Source organism: Haliaeetus albicilla, chromosome 15, assembly GCF_947461875.1.
Source record: "Haliaeetus albicilla chromosome 15, bHalAlb1.1, whole genome shotgun sequence".
NCBI lineage: Eukaryota > Metazoa > Chordata > Aves > Accipitriformes > Accipitridae > Haliaeetus > Haliaeetus albicilla.
Window position 1 is genome coordinate 8,905,686 of NC_091497.1, and position 21,590 is coordinate 8,927,275.

Consider the following 21,590-nt stretch of genomic DNA (forward strand, 5'->3'; position numbering starts at 1 on the left):
AGGCGGTGGTCGCCGGTGAAGGCGGAAGCCTCGGCCTCCTGGCGCGGTGTGCCCGCGCCGCTCGCTTCGGTGCGAGCTCCGTTGTTCGGGGAGAGCGGAAGGCGTTTTTTCACCCGGGCTTTTGCAGCCGCTGGCGGCCCTGCCCCTGAAACCCCCGGGAGCACTCCGGCGTCCGTCCGCTGCTACGCAGGCGCAGTCGTGAGGTGGCGGCGCAAAGGCGGGGCGGGGCGGCGCGAGGGCCGCCGCCGTAAAGCGCGGACGATGTCGGCGCTGGCGGAGCTGCCGGTCTTCGAGAAGCGGCTGCTGGTGACGGGCGGCGCGGGGTTCATGTGAGTGGCGGCTCTCCGCTCGGCCGGGCGGCGGCCGCCCGCCTCCTTTCGGGTGGGACGCGGCGGCAGGCCAGGCCAGGCCAGGCCGGGGCGGGGGGGGGGGGTCCCGCAGTGCCGCCTCGCTTGCTCGCTTCCCTCGGGCCTGCCCCGGGCCGGTTCCGTGGCGGCTCGGGCCCGGGCTGCGGTGGGCGCAGCCGTTTCTGCCGTGGAGGCTGCCCCGTGGCTCTCCCGTGTGGTGGAGCTTGAGGTGGTAAGCGCTGGGGAGCGAGCCGGGCTGCTGCCCGGCTGCCCTCCGCCCGGGGTGAGGGAGAAGGTGCTCGGTGAAGGGACGGTGGGAGTCGGTGCTGCGCCTCGGCCGGGGTGGGGTGGGGGGTGGCTGTGCTTTGAGCCAGCTGCTGTTTCTCATCCCCACTCCCCAGCGCCGTGGGCTCTGCTCGAGGTAGAGAAAGTTCAGGTCCGTCTTAAGCTTGAGCCCTTCAGCGTGCTCACAGTCTGAAGCCGTGAGAGGGAAAATTAAACTTATGTGTTTGCCCCCCCCCAGCTTGGGGGGCGGGAGATACGAATAAACCTTGATAAACCTGAACTCTCAGGCTCAACTTCTTGTACGCAAGACTGTACCGAAGAGAAATGCCACCTGGTAGTCAGGCTGTCATTTCTTCTTACACCTAGCAGCAGTGTCAGTGAGTTGAGTGTTGAGAGCTCAACATTGTGAGTTAGGAGAGATGACTTATTAGTTCTCTCTAATGCCTAATGTATAAACTTAAGAGAATAAAAGTACTGAATGTAGCATATAACAGTTTGGTATGGTTTTTTAGGTGGCTGTAAGCAGCACTGTTTTCTTTTGTTACAGCATGAACTTGTAATCTGATTTTTAGTTTCATAAGAGTATGCAGTTATGGGCATTATCAATAGGATAATGTTGTCATATCTTAAAATATATCTGAGAATTCCTCTTTCTCCTGGCTTGAGAAAACCCCCTCTTCCCCCAAAGCCTTTTGGTATTGCTAAATTTACTTGTAATTTGTCGTCTCTTTGTTACCTTAAAGCTACCTATATAATTGTAAAATATGTTTTTCTTCTGTCCTACAGTGCTTCACATGTAGTTGTCTCTCTTGTGAAAAACTACCCAAACTATCTGATTATAAATCTAGATAAGGTAAGTAGCTTGTTTTATTTCTTGATATGGAAACTTGTTTTAAATTATTTTTAATGTAGTCTATAGCATGTTGAAATTTGTACGAATTATTTATTAAAGTTTTGTTTCACTATCCATTTGTTCCTATGCAAAAAAAAAATTCAACTGCAGTTCATGCTTACAGTCCTGTGCCCGCCACAAATAATTATTTGCAAAAAAAAAGGAAGCTTTTGAAGTTCTAAACTTCTGTTTAAGAATTTTTGTAGTTAGAATATTTTTTCAGTGCTTCATGTTTTTTAAAGCTTCATCGTGTCTGCTTGCAAAACAGCTTTTCTTTTGAGAGAAGTTTTTACTTTGTTCTCAAACTTTCTAGTGATTAGGTTGAGTCTGAGTTAGCTTATTTGCTTTCACGAAGGCCGCTTAATGATATTGTGTGGGTATTTCTCTTCAGCTCGACTACTGTGCAAGCTTGAAGAATCTTGAAACTGTCTCTGAGAAGGAAAACTACAAGTTTATCCAGGTAATAAAGCCTTCTCTTCTAGGAAACTTGACTTTTTACTGATTTTGATGCCTTTGTATCAAGGTAATGTGGTGTCCAGAGCTCCCCAAACTAGAAGCCACTGCTTTAATTTATGGTCAAGCTGAAGTTATTTCTACTAATTCCTTGTCAAGAATGAGTCAGTGTATGTAATATGCCGAAGTATGTGACAATCAGATGGACATAGCAGCATTTCCTTCATCTGTTTACCTTATTAATAGACTTCATATTTCACTTGCAGAAGTCTGTGACAATATCCAGTATCTTCTGTCTCTTGCATGAAGTAATCTTTTGAAAGTTGATGTATTTTTATTCTATAATAAAGGTGCAGAATTGCTAAAAGCCTGATTATGGAGATGAGTGGTTTTAGGGATGTTTCACTTTTGGTAGGTGGTATGGACAAGATGGACTCAGATTTGGCTCCTCTGCTTCTCTGATGCTATTCTAGGATTTGCATCTTCAAACACTGCCACTTGTCATATTCTGTGGTGTGCAACACACTCTTTCTTGTTCTGTTAGTGCTAGATGTCAGGCTGCATTCTTGCTTTTGCTGCTGTTGATGCTGTGTAGTTCATAGCTGTTTTGGAACAGGGTCTTACGGGAACATTCAAGGTATGCTTTTTCTTTTAAAAATTTTTCCAATTAAATTGGTTTACTGTTTCCACAATTTTATCTTCAGACAGGAGATGGATTTAGGTTTATTGTTCAGATAAACGTTCCCACTGCTGGGTTTGTATGCTGAGGTTCTTCCCCTGTATGAAAGGCTGTACTGATGCTGGTCTCTCTGCCTAGCTGGGCTGCCCACGGTTGCAGGACATCAGAGAAATGCATATAGCTTAATTTTCTGAAATAGCTTTGAAGCGTCTTTGTCAGAGGTAGTAGATGTAGGTTAAATGTGTCTCTTCAATTCCCAACCTTGCCTGAATCTAACTTGTCCTCACCTGCTTGGTGACCCCTGTGGCTGTTTACATATTTTGTGAACCTATCTCTTTATTTCAGTAAGTGATTATCTCCGAACTGTTGGGTGTCCTGATTTTGGCTGGGATAGAGTTAATTTTCTTTCTAGTAGCTGGTATAGCACTGTGTCTTGGATTCAGTATGAGAAGGACATTGACAACACACTGATGTTTTCAGTTGTTGCTCAGTAGTGTTTAGACTAAGCCAAGGATTTTTCAGCTTCTCATGCCCAGCCAGCGAGAAGGCTGGAGGGGCACAAGAAGTTGGGAGGGGACACAGCCAGGGCAGCTGAACCAAAGTGGCCAACGGGGCATTCCATACCATTATGAAGTCATGCCCAGTATATAAACTGGGGGGAGCTGGCCAGGGGGGTTTGCTGCTCCAGAACTAATTGGGCATTGGTCAGTGAGTGGTGAGCAATTGCATTGTGCATTACTTGTTTTGTATATTCCAATTCTTTAATTATTGTAATTTTTTTATTGTTATTATTATCATTATTAGTTTCTTCCTTTCTGTTCTATTAAACTGTTCTCATCTCAACCCATGAGTTTTACCTTTTTCTTTCCGATTCTTTCTGCCATCCCACTGGGTGGGGGGGAGTGAGTGAGCAGCTGCATGGTGCTTAGTTACTGGCTGGGGTTAAACTGTGACATGGGATAAAAGTTGCATGAGGGGAAAGGGCATGTCTGCTAAGCAAATGTATGCAGTTTCAGCATGCCCAAACTGTTTTTGACAGTTTCCAGTATGTGGTATGAGATTTGTGACTACTCTAGAAAAGCCTCCTTACCTGAATATATAGAAACGTTTAATTGTTGGGGATAGCACGGAGTTCTAGAAGGCATCCTGTAAACAGCCAGATCCCTATGTGAAGCAGGGGGATAGTAACAAGGAATGATGTAGCTATACTGCTTCTGAACTAGAGTAGGAATATGTTCTTGCAAAACTTATACCAGTATAATTCATTCCAACTTTTCAATTGTTGGTTTTTTTTGTTTGTTTTGTTTGGAGTTTTTTTGGAGGGGGTGGTGGTGTGTTGTGGATTTTTTTTGTTTTGTTTTTTTTAATGTGTTTTTTTTTTAAGAAAGGTTGATCAGAGCTTATATATAGCTGGTATGCAGCCAAGCAGTTTACACTGACAGGAGAAAATGCACTGGAAAAAATACTTTCTAATGGATAAAGCCATATGATTAGAACTGTAACACTCTTACTGGCCTTAGGAGAGAGCAGGAAAGATAAATGCCTTAGAGGTGCTGTAGAGAAGCAGCCTGTTTGGGAAAGTAAAGAAGTAAAAGTTTAGAAAATTTGCATAAGGGGCTGTATGAAAGATATTGTTTTATCACAGTTTCTGTTGTTGTTCAGCACAGATGTATCGACTTTGAATTTCAGTTTTTAAAAAAGTCAATAATTGTAACCATTTAGCTCAAAATAATATATGAGCCTGAAGTGTATTTACTGGAGTGATTCAATTCTGTTCAGGGATGAGGAATAGGAAAATTGGTTCATCTTCCTCACATTTCTGACATACAGTATTTCTTTGAGGCTGTTCAGAACCGTTGCTTGACAACTTCTTAAAACATAGGTGCATTTAAACTATTTTTAGTTAATTGCCTTGTTAGTGAAAGTACAAAAGTCTTCCTCCCCAAGACACCTGTTGTCAGGTACTGTCTTGTTTAAGTTGAGCCAACAGATAAATACCAAAAGCTTTTTCTCAGCTGGCGTTTACCTTTAAAAGCTCCTGTTGCTTGTATGTCAAACTGAAGAATGGCTTGTGTCGATGCCTGACTCTAGTTTTCTAAATATTTCAACCTAAAAAAAAAAAGTTACCAGAACAAACAACAAAACCCCAAATCCTGGCAAGATCCAACCGTCTGACAAAAGTGGAAATCGCTTCACCTTCTATAATGCCGGTAGGTGTCACTGTCCGTTAGCCAGACTCCAGAAACTCTCTTGTTTGCTGTGGGAACTTGTCATTTCAACCTCAGCATTCAAGCTATACGCTATGTTTCTGTTGTGTGTATTTTGGGAGCGATGCTGCTTCTCATGTTAAATAGTAATATAAATCCTGAAATAAGTTTTGTTGAGGCTGTTCTCAAAATGTGTGTAACTTATATCTGCTTTTATTTTAGACATGGCCTTGATAAATTGCCCAAAACTGAGTTGGTAATGCTACTTGTATCCTGTGCTTCGTTTGTAATGGTTTGTTATGTGACGCTTGGTACAATTGAAAGCTTACTATTTTCTGTCAAAAATTATTTGTTAATGATTTTTTTTTTCCTGTTTAGGGAGATATTTGTGAACCTGATTTTATAAAACAGCTCTTTGAAACTGAGAAAATAGATATAGTCCTTCATTTTGCAGCCCAAACACATGTAGGTGAGCACTGTTGCATGTTCTGGTATTATTTTCCATGAGTGTATTTGAAATATATACAGGTATTTTTTTGTCTTTTCCCTTCATGTAAAACAAGGATACAGTTTGTCTCTACAGACTATGTGATTCAATGTCCGGTGGCCTTTTTTAACTTAAAGGCTAAAAAGCCTTAATTTAAAAAGTGCTTCATCTGACTGTTGTCTATTTTCATTGTGCATAAATGTTAATGGCCTTTTTATTGCATTACACTTTAAATTCTATCTAGACACACACGTAACTGACCGTGTACTGGTGGAGCCAGGAAGACAATGGAAAAAGAGTTTGTACGTAGTCTTGAGTTTTTACTTGATTGGCTCCAACCTTGCAAGAAAAACCACGGTGTGGAAGCTGAAGGATTAGGCATAGCTCCCTTCAGAATCCTACCTGGATTTTAGAAAGAGAAAATGAATTACACTTAAAAGCGCCTATTTCACATTACCACTCTTCAGTAATACTGTTAATGAGAACTATCCCTACCATACTCCTTTCATCATGAGAAGAAATTCTCAAAGAATTCTCCAGGAAAATACTTCTCAAAATTGTCAGATTTGATATGCACAAAATTGTTAGGTCAGTGAGACAATTCTAAGAATTAAAACAGGTGCTAGTTAATTAACAGTAATAGGTATATATTACTGCATCTTACAACTGTCTATGAATGATACTTTTCTTACTGAGCTTGGCCCTTCCTAGTGGAGAGGGAAAGTAGCTACCACTTAAATAGTTAGATAATGCTATTTCAAATGGAACCGTCCATAATCAACAAGCTTTCCCTCCTGATTCCAGCCTCTTGTTGAGAGCAAGGATTTTGTCTTCAAGTTAAGTGCAGAAAGTATCTTCATTTAATGATGACCTTGCTATCTGGCAATCAAAGAACTAGTGATAAAGTCCCAGTCTATGTTGCAGCCTCTAATATTATGGTTCAATAGGAAGCCACGTCTTGCCTAAATTTAATCAGAATTGTCTGGTTTTTTGTTTTTATGTAGATCTTTCATTTTGGCATGCCCTGGAATTCACCTATGTGAATGTTTATGGCACTAATGTGCTGGTTGCTGCTGCGCATGAAGCCAATGTGGAGAAGTTTGTCTATGTTAGTACAGATGAAGTATATGGAGGTAGCACTGATGAGGTGAGTTTGAAAGTTCATGAGGGTTTTTCTAGCTTTACTTGCTTTTAATAGTGAAAACAAAATGAGTCTAACTTTCCTTGGCCTCTGTAAATGTATGGCTTTCGAGCTATTTCTGACAATACTCAAACTTGTAAACAAGCACTGGTTGTTTCTAGGAAGCTAGGTATCAAAATTGCCTTGAATTTTTTTTTTTGTAGCATGTTTTATATTGAATGTGTATTACCTAAAGCAGTGAGATTGGGGTCATTAATGACATGTGAATACTCCTCAGAGATAGTATCAAAGGAATGTATTATACAAATTTGGCCTTGGAGCATTCATGAGACTTCAGTAATGTGCACAGTATGGTGGAGTTTTTTGTTTTTTTTTTTTTGTTTTTAATTTTTTCTTGTTCTGCCTTGACTATGAACTTGACAGGCAGGGAATGTTTTATGGTCTAGCTAAAATACTAACAGAACTGTAGGTATGGACAATTCAAACAGGAAACAGTTCTTGTATTACTGGAAGAAATATGCAGATATTTCTTGTTGGTCTATGGAAATCTTTTTGATTCTTGCCTATTTATGCCTGACCTTAATTCAGGAAATGTAGTTTAGCTCAGTAAAAAGACAAATTACGCATATTTGTCTTTCTAAAGGCATAAATAAGGGCCAAGGAGTCTTGTGCCGTAATCCACAAAAATTTTAATGCACTTCAGAAAAGTCATGTGCGCTTTCTTATTGTTGCAAAGTCTTTATCAGTTCCTTCAACACAACTTCCATCTGTAGACTTCTGTGGTACCTGAGGATGTTGTTTTCCTGCATGTAGACCAGTGGTTTGGCTGAGACAACTTCAAGTGAACTTTTTCTGCCTCTGGGCCTTGAAAAGAGCACTTTCATTTAATGTATTTTTTTGTTTTCTTTGTGAATCATAGAAGAAGTTCTTGAAGAGAGTTTTTTGTGGGGGAGGAAGGCCAAAAAATAAATTGGGGTCAATTAATTTCAGAAGCAAAGGACAGACAAGAACAGTGGGTCTTCTAATCACATGTTATGGTGATTGTTATGAATTGCACCTCAGGCAGTGTAGAATCCCTCCTTTCTTTGGATCATTATTGTATGGGGTTTTGTTTGGTTGGTTTTTTTCAAGTGAGAAGTAGATAGCCATGAAGCTACCTGTTCTGGAACAGGTCAGAACTGTAGAAGCCTTGCTTTGGAGGGCTTTGGGTTGAAATTCTACTTTTTTAATGGAAATAAAATTTATAGAGAAGGGAGAATGGACCCCTTTTATTTAGGACTGAAGGTCAATTTGCTAGCAGTGGTGCAGTGGCACTCTCAGGCAATATGAGCCTGAAAAGGATGGAACCTCCTGTGGCAACAGTGATTATTTTACATGATAAAAATCTAGGGACCTGCTACTGTGAGGTACTCTGCTAGAAGGATAAAAATATTACTGCTGGTATTCTGGCTGCCTTCTGTGTTTGATAAATAGATTGTCTTTTGTTAGTGGTCTTCTGCTGTAAGTGGAAGGGTGACTTTCTCAGACAGGTGAGCTTGGATATTTAGGGATTTTTATTTTGGTTGCAACTGCAGCTTTTGTAACTTTTAAGACTTTTCTGGGCAAAAGAAATTGAGTAATGCAAATTTTTCTTTTCATTTTAGGAATTTGATGAATCCTCACCAAAACGTCCAACAAATCCCTATGCTTCCTCTAAAGCAGCTGCAGAGTGTTTTGTTCAGTCTTACTGGGAAAGGTACCAAGTAAGTTGATGCAAGCTTCAGAAACTCTGAAGCTCATGCTTAAGTGTCTTTATTACGTGTATAAGAGTATAAAAGAAAAATCAGTACTAGTCCACACAGTGCCACGTCTTTCCTGATTGCTAGTCTTGTAGTTTGGATGTCTCCACTTACTGGTGGAGATACACCGCAAGACAGCGGGGAGAGGTCAAGTGCTTTTAAATTTTTTTTGAAAATCTGAATTGTAATGTCTAAACATTTGCTTTGATAAAATAGTCAATGAGAACAATAACAATTTAAAAAACAGTGTTAAGCTTGAAGGAAATATGTTTATACAGAAGTAGAATATACAAAATTCAAATTGTATTAAGACCAGGCTTATAGTGAAAGCAAAAAAAAAAACCCACCCAACCCCTATTACTCAGATTTGTTTAAGCAAAAATATTCAAAATTTTGAATACTTTAGTCTTGTTCTTGACATGTCCTTCTGCAAAGTTGTTTTTGACATACAGTTGACTTGAATAAGATGGTAATGACTGTGAAACATTTTCTTGGAATAAGTAGTAAGCCACTCTTCAGTCAACCAGATACATGTATGTAATATCCTGTGGTGGTTCCATACCAAGACTGAGAGATTACAAACATTTGTCCCTTGTGGTGCTTCTAACAGACTGAGAAGGATCGAGGCCCTTGCCTATTTGACAGAAGTATGGATAGCTTAATTCATGAATGCTTGTAAGGGCTTGCAGATTTTTGAATAAGCACTGTGGGTGTGTCAGTTTTATTATTTATTGATCAGCAAGAAGCCTAGAGATTTTTACTGGTACGTAGTTTCTTATGTAATCACATGCATGTTTAATGCTCTTAAGTTCCCAGTTGTTATCACACGGAGCAGTAATGTTTATGGACCGCACCAGTATCCAGAAAAAGTAAGTTAAACCTATTCTTTACTCTGGGCTTCAGTATATAATAATTCAGGGTTGCAGTGATGTTAGTCAGAGAAAAAAAGTGACTTTTGAAAAAAGCACCATCTTTTAAGTATATTTGTCCACGCTTACCTGTGATGATATATTTTGATCTCACACTAACACGTCTTGCCATCAACACAACGAACACATGTTTTTTTGGTTGTTGTTAAAGCATCTATTAGAGGTTTCCAGTTATTTACGTGAATTTTACTGCAGTTGCTTTGTTTTGTAACTTTTCTGTTTTTCGAAGAGTATTTAACTGCCTTATGTCTGGCAAGGTTCCACTAAGAATTACATTAACTCATGTGTCACGTGCTGTAATTAGGAGCGTTTAATAACTAAGGTAAACATTTCAAAAAGTAAATTGCAAGAGAGCAGTATGTCTGGTATAGAAAGAGATATTTCAACCTGTACAGAAAATAGATAAGATGAAGATGTAGCAATCAGATACAAGGTGAGAAGTAGCAGAAAGCGACTTGTTCTTTGCATGTGTTCACACATACTTTGCGGGGTAGCTATTTAAAATGATTATTAGTGAGAGTGAGTTGCCTTTGTAGGCAATACCAAGATCTGCTATGCTAGTGAATGGAAATATAGTGATAATCATATGTACCCTTTGGAGTTTGGAGCTTGTATGAAATGTAGCTATATCTTGCTACATTTGAGGTATTTTTTTTATTAATGATTTTTTTAATTTGAATTTCTTTTTATATGTTGGGTTTTTTTTGCAAATAAATATATTTTTTCCTACATTATCACAGGTGGATAAGCAGTGGTTTTTAAAATGTTTTTTGCTGATCTGTGGCTTGGGAAACGTCTGTCTACAGGTTGCGTGATGTTGGGAGTGTATTCAGGGGATGTATCACTATTTACTTGCTTTCAGCTTATGTATATTCTTCCTCAAGTATCCACTCTTAGTTACTCCGAAGAACATAATACTAGGCTAGATGGATCTTTACTTTTACCCAGTATGTCTTCTCCTATGTTTAGAGTAGTAACTTAACAAAATTAAAAGATTTGGAATAGCTTTCTGATGGCTTCAGTTTAAAAACTTTAATAGCAGGGTCAACTGTTCTGAAGTTCCTGGGACATTATGAATGGATCTAAGCTTGTAGCTGAACATAATATTGTTAATTTTTATGCTGCAAGCTAGTGGCTATCACTTCATCTGTGTTTACTTATCTTGAAATTCTCTATCAGTTCTCTTCCAAATTTAACTATTTTAATGACTCTTATGACTATGGATTTACTGCAACTTGCTGGATGTTTAAACCATGTTTGAAACTGTTTGCAATAGTTCTCTCTCGTTAAACTCTAGTGCACCACTGTGTGTGAAAGTAATGGAAACATTTTCTTTTGTAAAAATGTTACTACATTTGTAACTGCTGACTTGTCAGGGTTGACCAGAAAGATAATCTTTACAACACAACAGAGGCATCTAGTCTTAAAAAAACCAAAACAAACCCCACCAAAACCCCAAATCCTTGCGGTTTCTAGGCTTGATGCATTCTTTGTTTAGACTTAAGAAAACTTAAAAGTATTTAAAGGGTCTTATTAAAATACTTAATGATACTTACTGACGAAGACCCATGTTTTTTTCAGAATAACAGCTTCTAAAGTAGTGGAGTAATTTTTTTTTTTGTTCAATTCCTTAGGTTATTCCAAAGTTTATATCTTTGTTGCAACAGAACAGAAAATGGTATGTAACTTTTTTGTTTGTGGTATTTATGCTATAAAACTGTGATTACAGTTATAAATACATGGTATAGTTTGTTAAATGATAATTTCATAACTAAGTTATGAATTGCTTGTTTTAATAATTTAATAATAGGATTTCCTTAAACTAAAGGATTGTTTGCATATCAGCTAATATCATATCAGCTTAAGGTACCTTCAGGTAACGGCTAATGGCAAAACTGCTTGAAACACACTCTAATAAATTGAATGCTTCTATTTAAGGATTAACAAAAACTTCTTGCCTTTTCCTGGTTTTAAGCTGTATTCATGGTTCTGGACTTCAAAGAAGGAATTTCCTTTATGCAACTGATGTGGTGGAAGCATTCCTTACTGTCCTGAAGGAGGGGAAGCCAGGTGAAATTTACAACATTGGAACTAACTTTGAGATGTCCATTGCCCAGCTTGCGAAGGAGTTAATCCACTTAGTGAGTAAACAGTTATGATGCTTTTCTTTACCAGTCATTGCACATATGAACAGTTCTACTATAAACCTTTTGTAACTCTGAGAGAGCTTAGGCTTGCAGTGGCTCCTAGAAGGTAATTGTAGCATAATGATGTGCTACCCTTTTTGTGGCAGCTATACTATGTAAGTTTGCAGTACAGGCTGTTGTGTGTTGCACTGCGTCATCAGTTATCCTGACTGGGGCAAAACTGGCATAATGTTTAAATACCATTTGGTAGGGTTTTTCCATGCTGGCTGCTTCATTTTTGGTCTGAGGATGTGACACTATTAATAATTTGATTATGAATGGTTAGGCAGTGCTCCGATGACGGAGAAGTATTGGAATTGTTCTAGATAGTTTTGATAATTTCAGTAGTCTGAAAACTTTTTTAGACAAAAGACCATTTGTGGTGGCTTTTTTTTTAACAGACTTAAATCTTGTTAAAGAAAATCTGTTTTTAAATGTATGTTAAGACAGTGCAAGATGTGTGGGGGTGATTTTTGTTTCTCTTCTTGACAGATAAAGAAGACCAGTTCGGAATCTGAAATGGAGCACTGGATGGATTATGTCAAAGACAGGTAAGAAAATAGCAAAGCACATGCAGGATGGCTTTATCCTGAAGGTTTCTGGGACCCTTGCCAAATAGTTTTTTTTGTGAAAGTTTCTGCTCTGCAGGAGGGAAAACTTTTGAGAGGAGTAAGAGCTGGTTTGGTTTCTTAAATTTTTTTTTTTTTTTTCTAGTGGATTTGACATCTGTGATCTATACAGAATACTGTGAAGAAAAACAGGATTTCTATTTATTACTTGGATCTTTAGGTCAGAGTATACGCCTTGAAGGAGAATGTGTAATGCTAATCTGTCTGTCTTCAAACTTTCTTCAGACTTCTCACTACTGAAGTCTGCTCTGGGAAAAGGACAGGTTTTGCACAGTAGCTAAATCTTTTCTTAAGGGTAGTTTAGCTACTTTCTTCAGTACTTTGTATTCAACATCACTTGAGCGAGATGAATCCCGTCATCTCTCATTTAGCTTTACTATTTTGATGTTAATGTGACTAGTTCAGACTTAGATGTGCTTTATAGGCAAGACCCACTCTCCACAGGCAGAAATACACACCTACAGAGCGTAGTTAGTTTTAGATTCCTATCTTAAGCTGAAACTGCTATCTCAAGAGTAGATGTAAAACTCTGAGGTGCCAAAGTTATGGCAGTGGCAAAAATGGATAGCTTTTATAAATATGCTTTTGCTGTGTGTTTCTGTCCTTAATTTCAGGCTTGGTTTGGCTCTGTTCTTTTATATCCATTTCTTTTCTGCAGCAACAATGAGCCTCTGCTTACTTTAGATATCACTCTCTCCAGAGTGATTAGAAATGTCATATCTACTGATAGTTAAGTAGTATTATGGCCTTTAGAATTCTCAATTTCTGTTCACATTTGGATTGTTATCATGGCAACTGAAGTGTCTTTAAATATACTAATTTTTGTTTTTAAAAGGAAGTGTTCTTCAGAATCCTATCCGAGTGTATTGCAGGACTTTGAACAAATTGCCTTTGGCTCACATGATGTGAGTGTTCAGTGTCATTCAGATTGAGATGTTTCTTCCTGTGTATTGGGCCCTGTCTGCTAATGTTTAAACATAAATGGGCTTGGGAAAACTAACCACGCAGGAATACATGCTTCAAAGAATGTTGAGGTCTTACAGAAGATTCTTAAGATACCTAACTAATGATTATTTAATTCCATAATGATGACTTAAAGGTCATGGGGGTTACTTGCCATGGAAAAATTAGTTCTGCTTCTGCTTGAGATTAGCATGTTTTAATAATGGTGATAAGTAGCTGGTTTCTGTCTGCACATGTAGCTTAACTATTCAGTATGCTAGTGCCAGTAGTGCAGGAATGCTGGACTAGACTACCTAACTGCCAGTCTGTGGAAGTGAAAATTTGTGCCATGCTTAAATGTAGGGAATCTTTTTCTGTGTTGAATCTTGCAGCCTGGGATTCCACATATTCAGTATTACTAAGTTTGTGTAGCTAATGAGACACTGTAACAATAATGCTTTGGAAGTGTATGTATTTCAAATCTGAAGTATGTGAAAACTTGCGGGCTTTCAAGGTGAAGAATGTGAATGCTGATATTGGAAAACACTGGCTTGTGTAGTGACTGTCTAAAGAGTTGCAAATGCACTGATTTGCACAATTGCATTGGCAGTGATTTGAGTTTTGCATTTGTTTTTGTGCCAATAAGATATTAATTCATATTTATTCTTATCAATTCCACATTGCTGACTGTACCAACTGAATTGTATTGTTGCAGCTGCACTGAACTGCCATGTATTTTTTGAAGGCAATATAATCTGTTCATGTTGTTGGGAGTTTTCAGAATCGAAGCATACCTAATGTTGGTTTGAAGACAATTTGAGGTAGTGCATCTCTAATTAATGAAAAGGTATAATGGAATTGTTTTCCGTGTGTATTTTATACTTCATCAGACCTACCAATGACCTGAGATACCCAATGAATTCAGAAAAAATGCACAACTTAGGATGGAGACCTAAAGTGCCTTGGAAAGAAGGAATAAAGAAAACAAGTAGGACTGATGGCTTTTACACTAACTGATTTAGAAGTGATGGGAGGAGGGAAAGGGGGGGAAATGGGAATACAGGTTAGTTAATGAGAAGCTAAGGGAGAATGAATTTAACACTTATTTTACATAAAATTGGCTCCTTTAGTGAATTTACCTGATTTAAGAAAAAAGGTTAATCACAATGAAGTAGCATCAGGTACTAGAATTAATTTTTAATGCTAGAATGTCTTGCATAAATAATTTATAAAATCTAAACTAGATTTTTTCCTTAATATTATAGGTTAAAATTTTCCATAATGAACTATTAGCATGTTGTTAGTCTTATGATATCTGTGGAATATTTGAATTTTCCTGTTATCTCTGTTCAACTTGACTCATCAGCATTCTCTTTGTACTAGTTGAATGGTACAAAGAAAACTTTCACAACTGGAAAAACTCAGAGAAAGCTTTGGAGCCCTTTCCTGTGACGGAGCCATTTGCACAGCTCAGTGGTCCATAGGGTGGCGGAGAACCTGAAGGAGTTTATTCTACCTCATACAGTCTTTTCTTTGAAGCCTGCAATCAAGTGGCCACACTGAACTCTTGATGTATTCAAGATACATGAACCATGATGAATACAGAACTACAGTATGGCACAACTTTGGAAGGGTTTCAGCACTTTATAAGTTGAACCTGTTAATTTCAGCTTTTGGTGCAATACTATATTCTCACTAGGTATTGATTTTAAAGAACTGTACAGGGCAAAGAATATTTATAATGCTATAAATTAGTGTAACTGAAGTAAAATCTGCCTTATTAATTAAGAATCATTAATTGCGATTACAGCTTTTGGGACTTCCGATGAAATTTGTTTTAGTTCTGGAATCGTTCATATGTATTTGTTTTTTTACAATGTAATATATTATTTTTGTCACTTTAAAGAGCTGCATTTTATTTTTAATCAAGGGGAAAAACGCTATATTTTTCTGAAGAGTATAAATCAGTTGGTACCATATCTAGCTTTTATCTATATGGTTCAGTTTTTCTCTCTGTTGGTGCAGTATTTCCTTCTGTTGATGACTGATTAAACTGTTATCTACTCTATAACTTTAAATGCCCATTTTTAAGCAGGTCGGGGGGGGAAGGTGTCAAGAAGGAGTAGGTGTTCTTGCTGAGACTTTCAGAAGCATTTTCTTAAACTTTGCTCTGTTTTAGATGTCATCTTTTTACTGTATTACTCTTTTACATGTTAATTTCCTTTTCTTAACTGTAATTGTAACAAACTTGAAATACTGTAACACAGTTAACATTCCATTGATGTTACTTCCTGTGATATGAAGGCTATTTATGGAGAAAAAATTTAAACACTTATTTTCTGTGAATTGTGGGTTGGCAGACCTTATTCAATGCAGTGTTTCACAAAATTTTTTTTTTGGTGATAAACGCTTTAAAGGTGAAACAATATTTGAGTTTTAATGTAAAGTTTGGGAGGAAACTTCAATTCTAGAAATACGTCAATGAATCTTTTTCAAAGTTGATTTAGTAATAAAAGTTATGGTGTAACTGGTTTCTCTTAATTAAGTAAACATGCTGAAAAAGTAGATGGTGGGGTTTTTTTATATTTCTTAGTTCTTCCTGTGTCCTGAGAAAATTGTCTTCACTTCTGTGGCTTTGAGGTGGCAGACATAGAAGGGAAAACTCTTCTTGGTTTTATCACTTCAGCTTCTGTACTTGGCACAGTCCCAGACCCTTCTGTTGCCCCTGGTTAGAGCTGCAGAAGCACAGGACTAGGATGCTATGGAGTACTCAGAAATTGCAGCGAGTTCTAAAGTCTCTCAGAAATTGGGAATTAACTCTCAAAACACAAATATGTGCAGAAGTCCTTTCCTCATCATGCTAAGTGTGGGAAGAATGGAGCTTGGGGCATTTGTCTTAGCTTTGTCCCTGCTAGAGTTTTGGTAGTAACTGAACATAAAACTTAATAGTACTGACGCAGATAACTTACAGGTGGTGCTGCCTTTGGACCCACAACACTCCCAACTTCATCACACCTCTTGTGAGGTGCATGGTGCTGTAAATAAAATGCCACTCTTGGTTAGAGTCATCTTAAAAGAAGGCTTAACAGTAAGTGTTTAGGCTTACCTTAGCACCAAGTATGTTTCTGAAGGTGAGTTTTCTGTGACAAAGTGGGATAATACTACTATACTCGAATTGCATTGCACTTGTATTTTTGGGGTTTCTCATACTTGGTTTGGCAGTCAAAACTTCCATTTGGGAAGGACAGAAGTTACAGGACTTGGCATGCACTAGTGTATTAGAATACTTGGCTTACCAGATACTTAAGATTAAGCTTCTACTGATGAATCAAACTTCATTGTCAAACACACATGGCTGGTAACATTCAAATATTTTCTTAAATTTTTATATTTTCTTGAGATACAGCTTCCTTATAATATGCAGAGAGTTACTTATCCATCTTACTGTTTTGTATTTTGCAGAAGTACTGCAAAAATCTGTTTTAGCTGTATTTATGCTTACTGTGGCAGCTGCTCTGGGTGAGCTGCATGAAAGTATGTATCTTTCACATCTGCTTATGCTGGAATACTGGTTATGGGATGTGTCTTTAATTTTAGGAATAGAGATTACAGATTATTAAATTATTTTAAATCTTACAATGTCTTTGGAACGTTAAAAATCAATTAACTTGTGATAGTGTTATCTGATCAGAAATACACAGAAGAAAGTAGTAGTGTGTTGGTTTATTAAGTAGATCTTTTGAAAGTTGTTTTGAATGTTTAGATGGTGGAGATGCAAGCTTTGACATTTATGTGACTATCCAAACAAGTGATCTTACTAGGAGTGGATTTTTCAAAAGGATCTATTAATTTTTAGTGGAAACTGTAGTTTTTTCAAATGTTTTTGAGGATTTAATCCTTCCAAGTGTTTGGGATTTTTGGCTTGGTATTCCTACTTTGTTTATATATATGTATACACATATAAAAATAATACATGCACATTTATAAAAAATATATAAAAATATATATTTTTAAAAAATTAATCTAGGAGGCTTTTGCTTTGAGCTGCTTTGCTGTAGATCAGGTTGCCTTAGCAGGTGAGTGCTCCGGTAGGAGCATTCCTTTCACAGGGAAAAATCTTTTTACTGTTAAAGAAAACAGCTTATTTTGCCATTAACCTTCTGGCTTCTGTAGGAAGAAGAGGACAAAGGACCAACTAGTGAACTGTTAATGTGGATAAGTGTAATGCTTTTAGTTTTTATTTCTCGCTGTTTTTACTTGGTAGATATGAAGAAGCATTTCTGCAGAAGGCAAAAGGTAATGATATAAAATCGGTGAACACAGCAGTCTCAGTCTGTGTTTCTCAAGGTGTGTGTCATAGAACAGAGGTTACACCAACAGGAAACTAAATAGAGTGAATGTGTATGTCACTTAAATTTCTAAAACTTTCAAAAGGAGACGGGCTGACCTTCGATGAAGGGTTTGTATCCAGGTGTATTGGGTTTGTGTGACAAGGTTTTGGTTGGAGGGGGGGCTACAGGGGTGGCTTCTGTGAGAAGCTGCTGGAAGCTTCCCCCATGTCTGACAGAGCCATCACCAGCTGGGGAAAAAACCGCTGTGCAAGAGCAGCCGGAGGAGAGGAGTTGAGAATGAGAGAAACAGCCCTGCAGACCCCAGGTCAGTGCAGAAGGAGGGGAGGAGATGCTCCAGGCGCCGGAGCAGAGATTCCCCTGCAGCCCGTGGTGAAGACCCTGGTGAGGCAGGCTGTCCCCCTGCAGCCCAGGGAGGTCCACGGGGGAGCAGATCTCCACCTGCAGCCCGGGGAGGAGCCCACGCCGGAGCAGGGGGATGCCCGAAGGAGGCTGTGACCCCATGGGAAGCCCATGCTGGAGCAGTGTGTGCCTGAAGGACTGCAGCCCTTGGGAAGGACTCACATTGGAGAAGTTCATGGAGAACTGTCTCCCGTGGGAGGGACCCCGCACTGGAGCAGGGGACAAGTGAGGAGTCCTCCCCCTGAGGAGGACGGAGCTGCAGAGACAAGGTATGACGGACTGGCCCCAACCCCTGTCCTCCTGTGCTGCTGGAGGGAGAGAAATTGTGACTTAAATTGAGCTGGGAAGGAGGGAGGCGTGGGGGGAAGGTGTTTTAAGGTTTGGTTTTATTTCTCATTACCCTACTCTGATTTGATTGGTAATAATTTAATTTAATTTCCCCAAGTCAAGTCTGTTTTGCCTATAACAGTAATTGGTGAGTGATCTCTCCCTGTCCTTATCTTGACCCATGAGCCTTTTGTGATATTTTCTCTCCCCTGTCCAGCTGGGGAGAGGAGTGATAGAGCGGCTTTGGTGGGCACCTGGCGTCCAGCCAGGGTCAACCCAGCACACCAGGTTCCATCCTGGATGAGAGGCTCACACTTGGGAAATTACCTGGGGACAGCCGTCAGTTCTGCATCTCTTTTTGAAATCACTGTTGTGGGTTGGATCAGATCTTCACGAAGCAGCTCCTGAAATCCCTTGTGCATTGGGGAAAACCACCATGGCTACCCCATCATGTTGGCGTACCGTGCCTGCCATCCAGTACATCCCTTCCAAGCAGCAAGTGAGAGAATTTGGAAGATGGTGAAGCGGGCAGGTGAGGCAGGGCAGTCTGCCTGCCCTGTGAGTCGCAGCCGGTGGGGGCTTTGTGCGTGTGTAGGTTCCAGTTTGTGCGATGGAGGTAGTCCTTGCTTTTTCCAAGGCTTTCTCTGGTCTCACCTTGGCACTTGCTTGCTTACGTTTGTATGTTGCTTGGCATTGAGGTGGTTGAGGCTAGTTTACGTTGCCATAATACGATGGACTAGAAAATAGCTTTTATTTGTCTACCCTGCCCTTTACTAGATATAGGAGGAAGGTTGTAGGTGGAAAAAAGAACTAGTGTTTGGGGGTTTTAGGTTTTTTTGGTGGCTTTTTTTTGGATGCGTGTTTTGTTGGTTTTTTTTTTTTTTCCTTCCCCACTCCAATCCCTATTCTGGAGGGGTACAAAATAGCATAAATTTGGTTTCCCATAAGGAGAAACTTATGAACAGCTTTGGCTGGACTCAGAATGCTCCATTTTGCTAAAACTGTGTTCCTATGCTCTTTAAATAGCTATGAAATGCTAATATGTTTCTACTTTTCAGTAAGAGGAACTTTCATACAAAACCCCTGAATTTTGTTGGGGGAAAAAGTGGCTGTTTTATTAAATATACTATATCTGGGACTGAATCATCCTTTTGTTTTTGTTTTGTTTTGCATTACGTTTAGTTTTTATTTCCCTTGCCATTTCCTTTTCACCTGCCAAAACAACGGTTTCTAAAAATAATAAAAATCAGAACAACCTCTTGGTCCATAGTAGCTCTGATTTTTGTGGTAATATATGAAAACTCTAAAGTCAATAGTGTTTTGACTGCTACGCATGTCATCGCACACATGGAGTTTATCTGCACCAAAGATCACAAGATTGTTAGCTGCATCAGTAGGAGACACGCTCATTAAGTGAATACATTCATCATTTCTCATTGCCAGTGGTAATGGAAAATCATGAGAATATGAGATTTTGTATCAGTGTGTTGTTAGCACACCTCTTTAGTACAACGGTGTGGCTTTTTTTTTTTAAGCTCTCCCTAACTGCAATTCTTTGTTAAAGTGTTTGTTTTCAGTCACTAAACTGCTGCCCCAGTCCTCAGCATTTTGACTTCTGAAAATGTTTTTCACGTCTGAAAATGTCAGCTCTTGAAGAACAGTGGTTGCTCACACAAGGCTTTCCAAAAGTGGGACAACTTGAGGAAAAATGTACTCTGAAAGTAAGAGGAGACATGGGGGTGTACGTCACCAAATATTCACAGGGCTAGTTTGGGAAAGGGCTTCTGCTTCCTGCTGCTTCCACGCTTGAAAAAGGAGGCGTTTGTTAAACTCCTGTATTACTGTGGAAGAGAGGGAGGTTGGTTTGGCTTTTTTTGACTAAGAGGGGGGAGAGGCTGCGGACGATCCCACAAAGCAGCATTTTTCCCCACACAGCATGCGGGGAGCACGAATGAGGGATGCTCTTGCAGGTAGCTTTTTCCAGAGCCACGGGACGCGCAAATACACATAAGCTTGAGACGTGCGGGTCCAGCAGCAGTGCCACAAGTGCTAATGTGTGCACGTGGGTGCATCCTCTGCCTTCCACCCGTAGCCACAGGAGTGTGATAACAGTTGCCTGTTGAAATAAATGCCTAACCGACAATGTGAGAATAAGCTATTTTTTTCTTGTAACTGTGCTCAGTCAGGATTTGTGATTTATGCAGACGTGTAGAGCTTCTCCTGTGGAACGTGCATCTCTGAGCAAGACTGTGGGAAAATGAGGATAGAGGTACAGTTTCTGTTCATGTCTGTTTGTGGTACATCAGCTCTGTACAGAATTTGTCAGACTTGAAAATAGAGTCCCTGAAAACTGAAGCAAAAATACTGCCAATTTAACGCTCCTGAATCCCACGGAATATTCTAGTTCCTGTTACCCCCCAAATAATCCAGAGACCTGCAGCCGAAATGCCTTTATCCTGGTACTAAATGCATGTAGGTTATGTATTGTGCATAAACCTGTACATATAGTTTCGTGTTATCGCTGCATTTGTCTTTGCCTTAGGGTGTCATTTCATTTGCAAAGACCTGTCATCGATTCCCTTGCGGTATTCATGGTAGCCGGCGGTGTAGGACGAGGAACAGCGGCGTTTTTTAAAACCCCACACGCCGGCACCGGCCAGAGGGTGGGCGGAGGTGAAGGGCTTACTGCTATCGCCGCGACACTGGTGGTACAGGAGCCGAAATAGCTCAGTTGGGAGAGCGTTAGACTGAAGATCTAAAGGTCCCTGGTTCGATCCCGGGTTTCGGCAGAAGCTTTCTTTTTTCCATTTTTTATTTTTATTTTTTTTTTCTTGCCGTGCTCGGGACGTGACGGGCGGCTGCTGCTGCTGCCTGTCCTTGCCTGTCCCTGCCCGCGCGGGGCTGCTTTGTCGAGCCGACAGCGACTGTGTTGCTCGTGACACGTCGTTCACGAGCGTTTGCGTCCCGTCATGCGCGTCGTTCGTGAGCTCTGCGTGTCGAGCTGGTGGCAGCGCGCTCAGGCAGGGCTTTCGGCTGCTGGGCCTGAAATTTCCTGTTGTCTTCCTCAGTTGGCTTACTTTTTTATTTATTTAATTTTTTTTTTTTTTTTTAAAAGCAGCAGAGGCATTTCCAACAGTGAGATTCAGGAGAACGATGTACAATGCTGTTTTACCTCTGCTAAAAGTGTCCACGTTGACCTTTGCCAGGCGATGGCATAGATGCACCGGTACCTGCTCTGCGAAGCCTCCTATACAAACAATCTATAGTAGCCCGGCGAAGCGGCAACCTTTGGTGTGCCCGAGTTTCATACGTGTGGTGTGCATGTGAAAAAACCACGCAGAGGCGATTTGCGAAGGAGGTGGCGGGGGGAATGAGCTGTCGAGCCACCTCATCCTCTCTTCTAGTGCTTCGTGCCATGGAAGAGGGGAGGACACGCTGCAAAGCAAGCCACGAAATCGCAGAAATGCCGAGCGGCTCGCGCCTACCCAACGCTGCCGTCCTCCCTGGCAACTGGAAACGCAGCATCTGGGAGGGTTTGCCTTCCAGTTTCCCTTTGT

General features: G+C 40.0%; 1 protein-coding gene and 1 non-coding gene across 2 annotated transcripts; both read left to right on the forward strand.

Annotated features, from left to right (window-relative positions):
• Positions 1-142: 142 nt before the first annotated feature.
• On the forward strand, positions 143-15,520 carry TGDS (TDP-glucose 4,6-dehydratase). Its single transcript, XM_069802466.1, has 12 exons — positions 143-329; positions 1,419-1,485; positions 1,916-1,984; positions 5,242-5,332; positions 6,355-6,497; positions 8,135-8,233; positions 9,079-9,138; positions 10,833-10,876; positions 11,174-11,339; positions 11,877-11,935; positions 13,846-13,943; positions 14,339-15,520. The coding sequence occupies exons 1-12, from the start codon at positions 262-264 to the stop codon at positions 14,437-14,439; spliced, it is 1,065 nt and encodes a 354-aa protein (XP_069658567.1). The 5' UTR covers positions 143-261; the 3' UTR covers positions 14,440-15,520.
• Positions 15,521-20,749: 5,229 nt separating this feature from the next.
• On the forward strand, positions 20,750-20,822 carry TRNAF-GAA (transfer RNA phenylalanine (anticodon GAA)). The gene has a single exon. It is a non-coding gene; the product is annotated as a tRNA-Phe (tRNA).
• Positions 20,823-21,590: the final 768 nt, after the last annotated feature.

What these genes read in the sequence shown, in the direction of transcription:
- TGDS (XM_069802466.1), top strand. Translation starts at nt 262, where the DNA reads ATGTCGGCGCTGGCGGAGCTGCCGGTCTTCGAGAAGCGGCTGCTGGTG. An exon ending in TGCAGCCCAAACACATGTAG is followed by an intron (nt 5,333 to 6,354) that starts GTGAGCACTGTT and finishes GTTTTTATGTAG; the next exon opens with ATCTTTCATTTTGGCATGCC. An exon ending in CGAAGGAGTTAATCCACTTA is followed by an intron (nt 11,340 to 11,876) that starts GTGAGTAAACAG and finishes TCTTCTTGACAG; the next exon opens with ATAAAGAAGACCAGTTCGGA.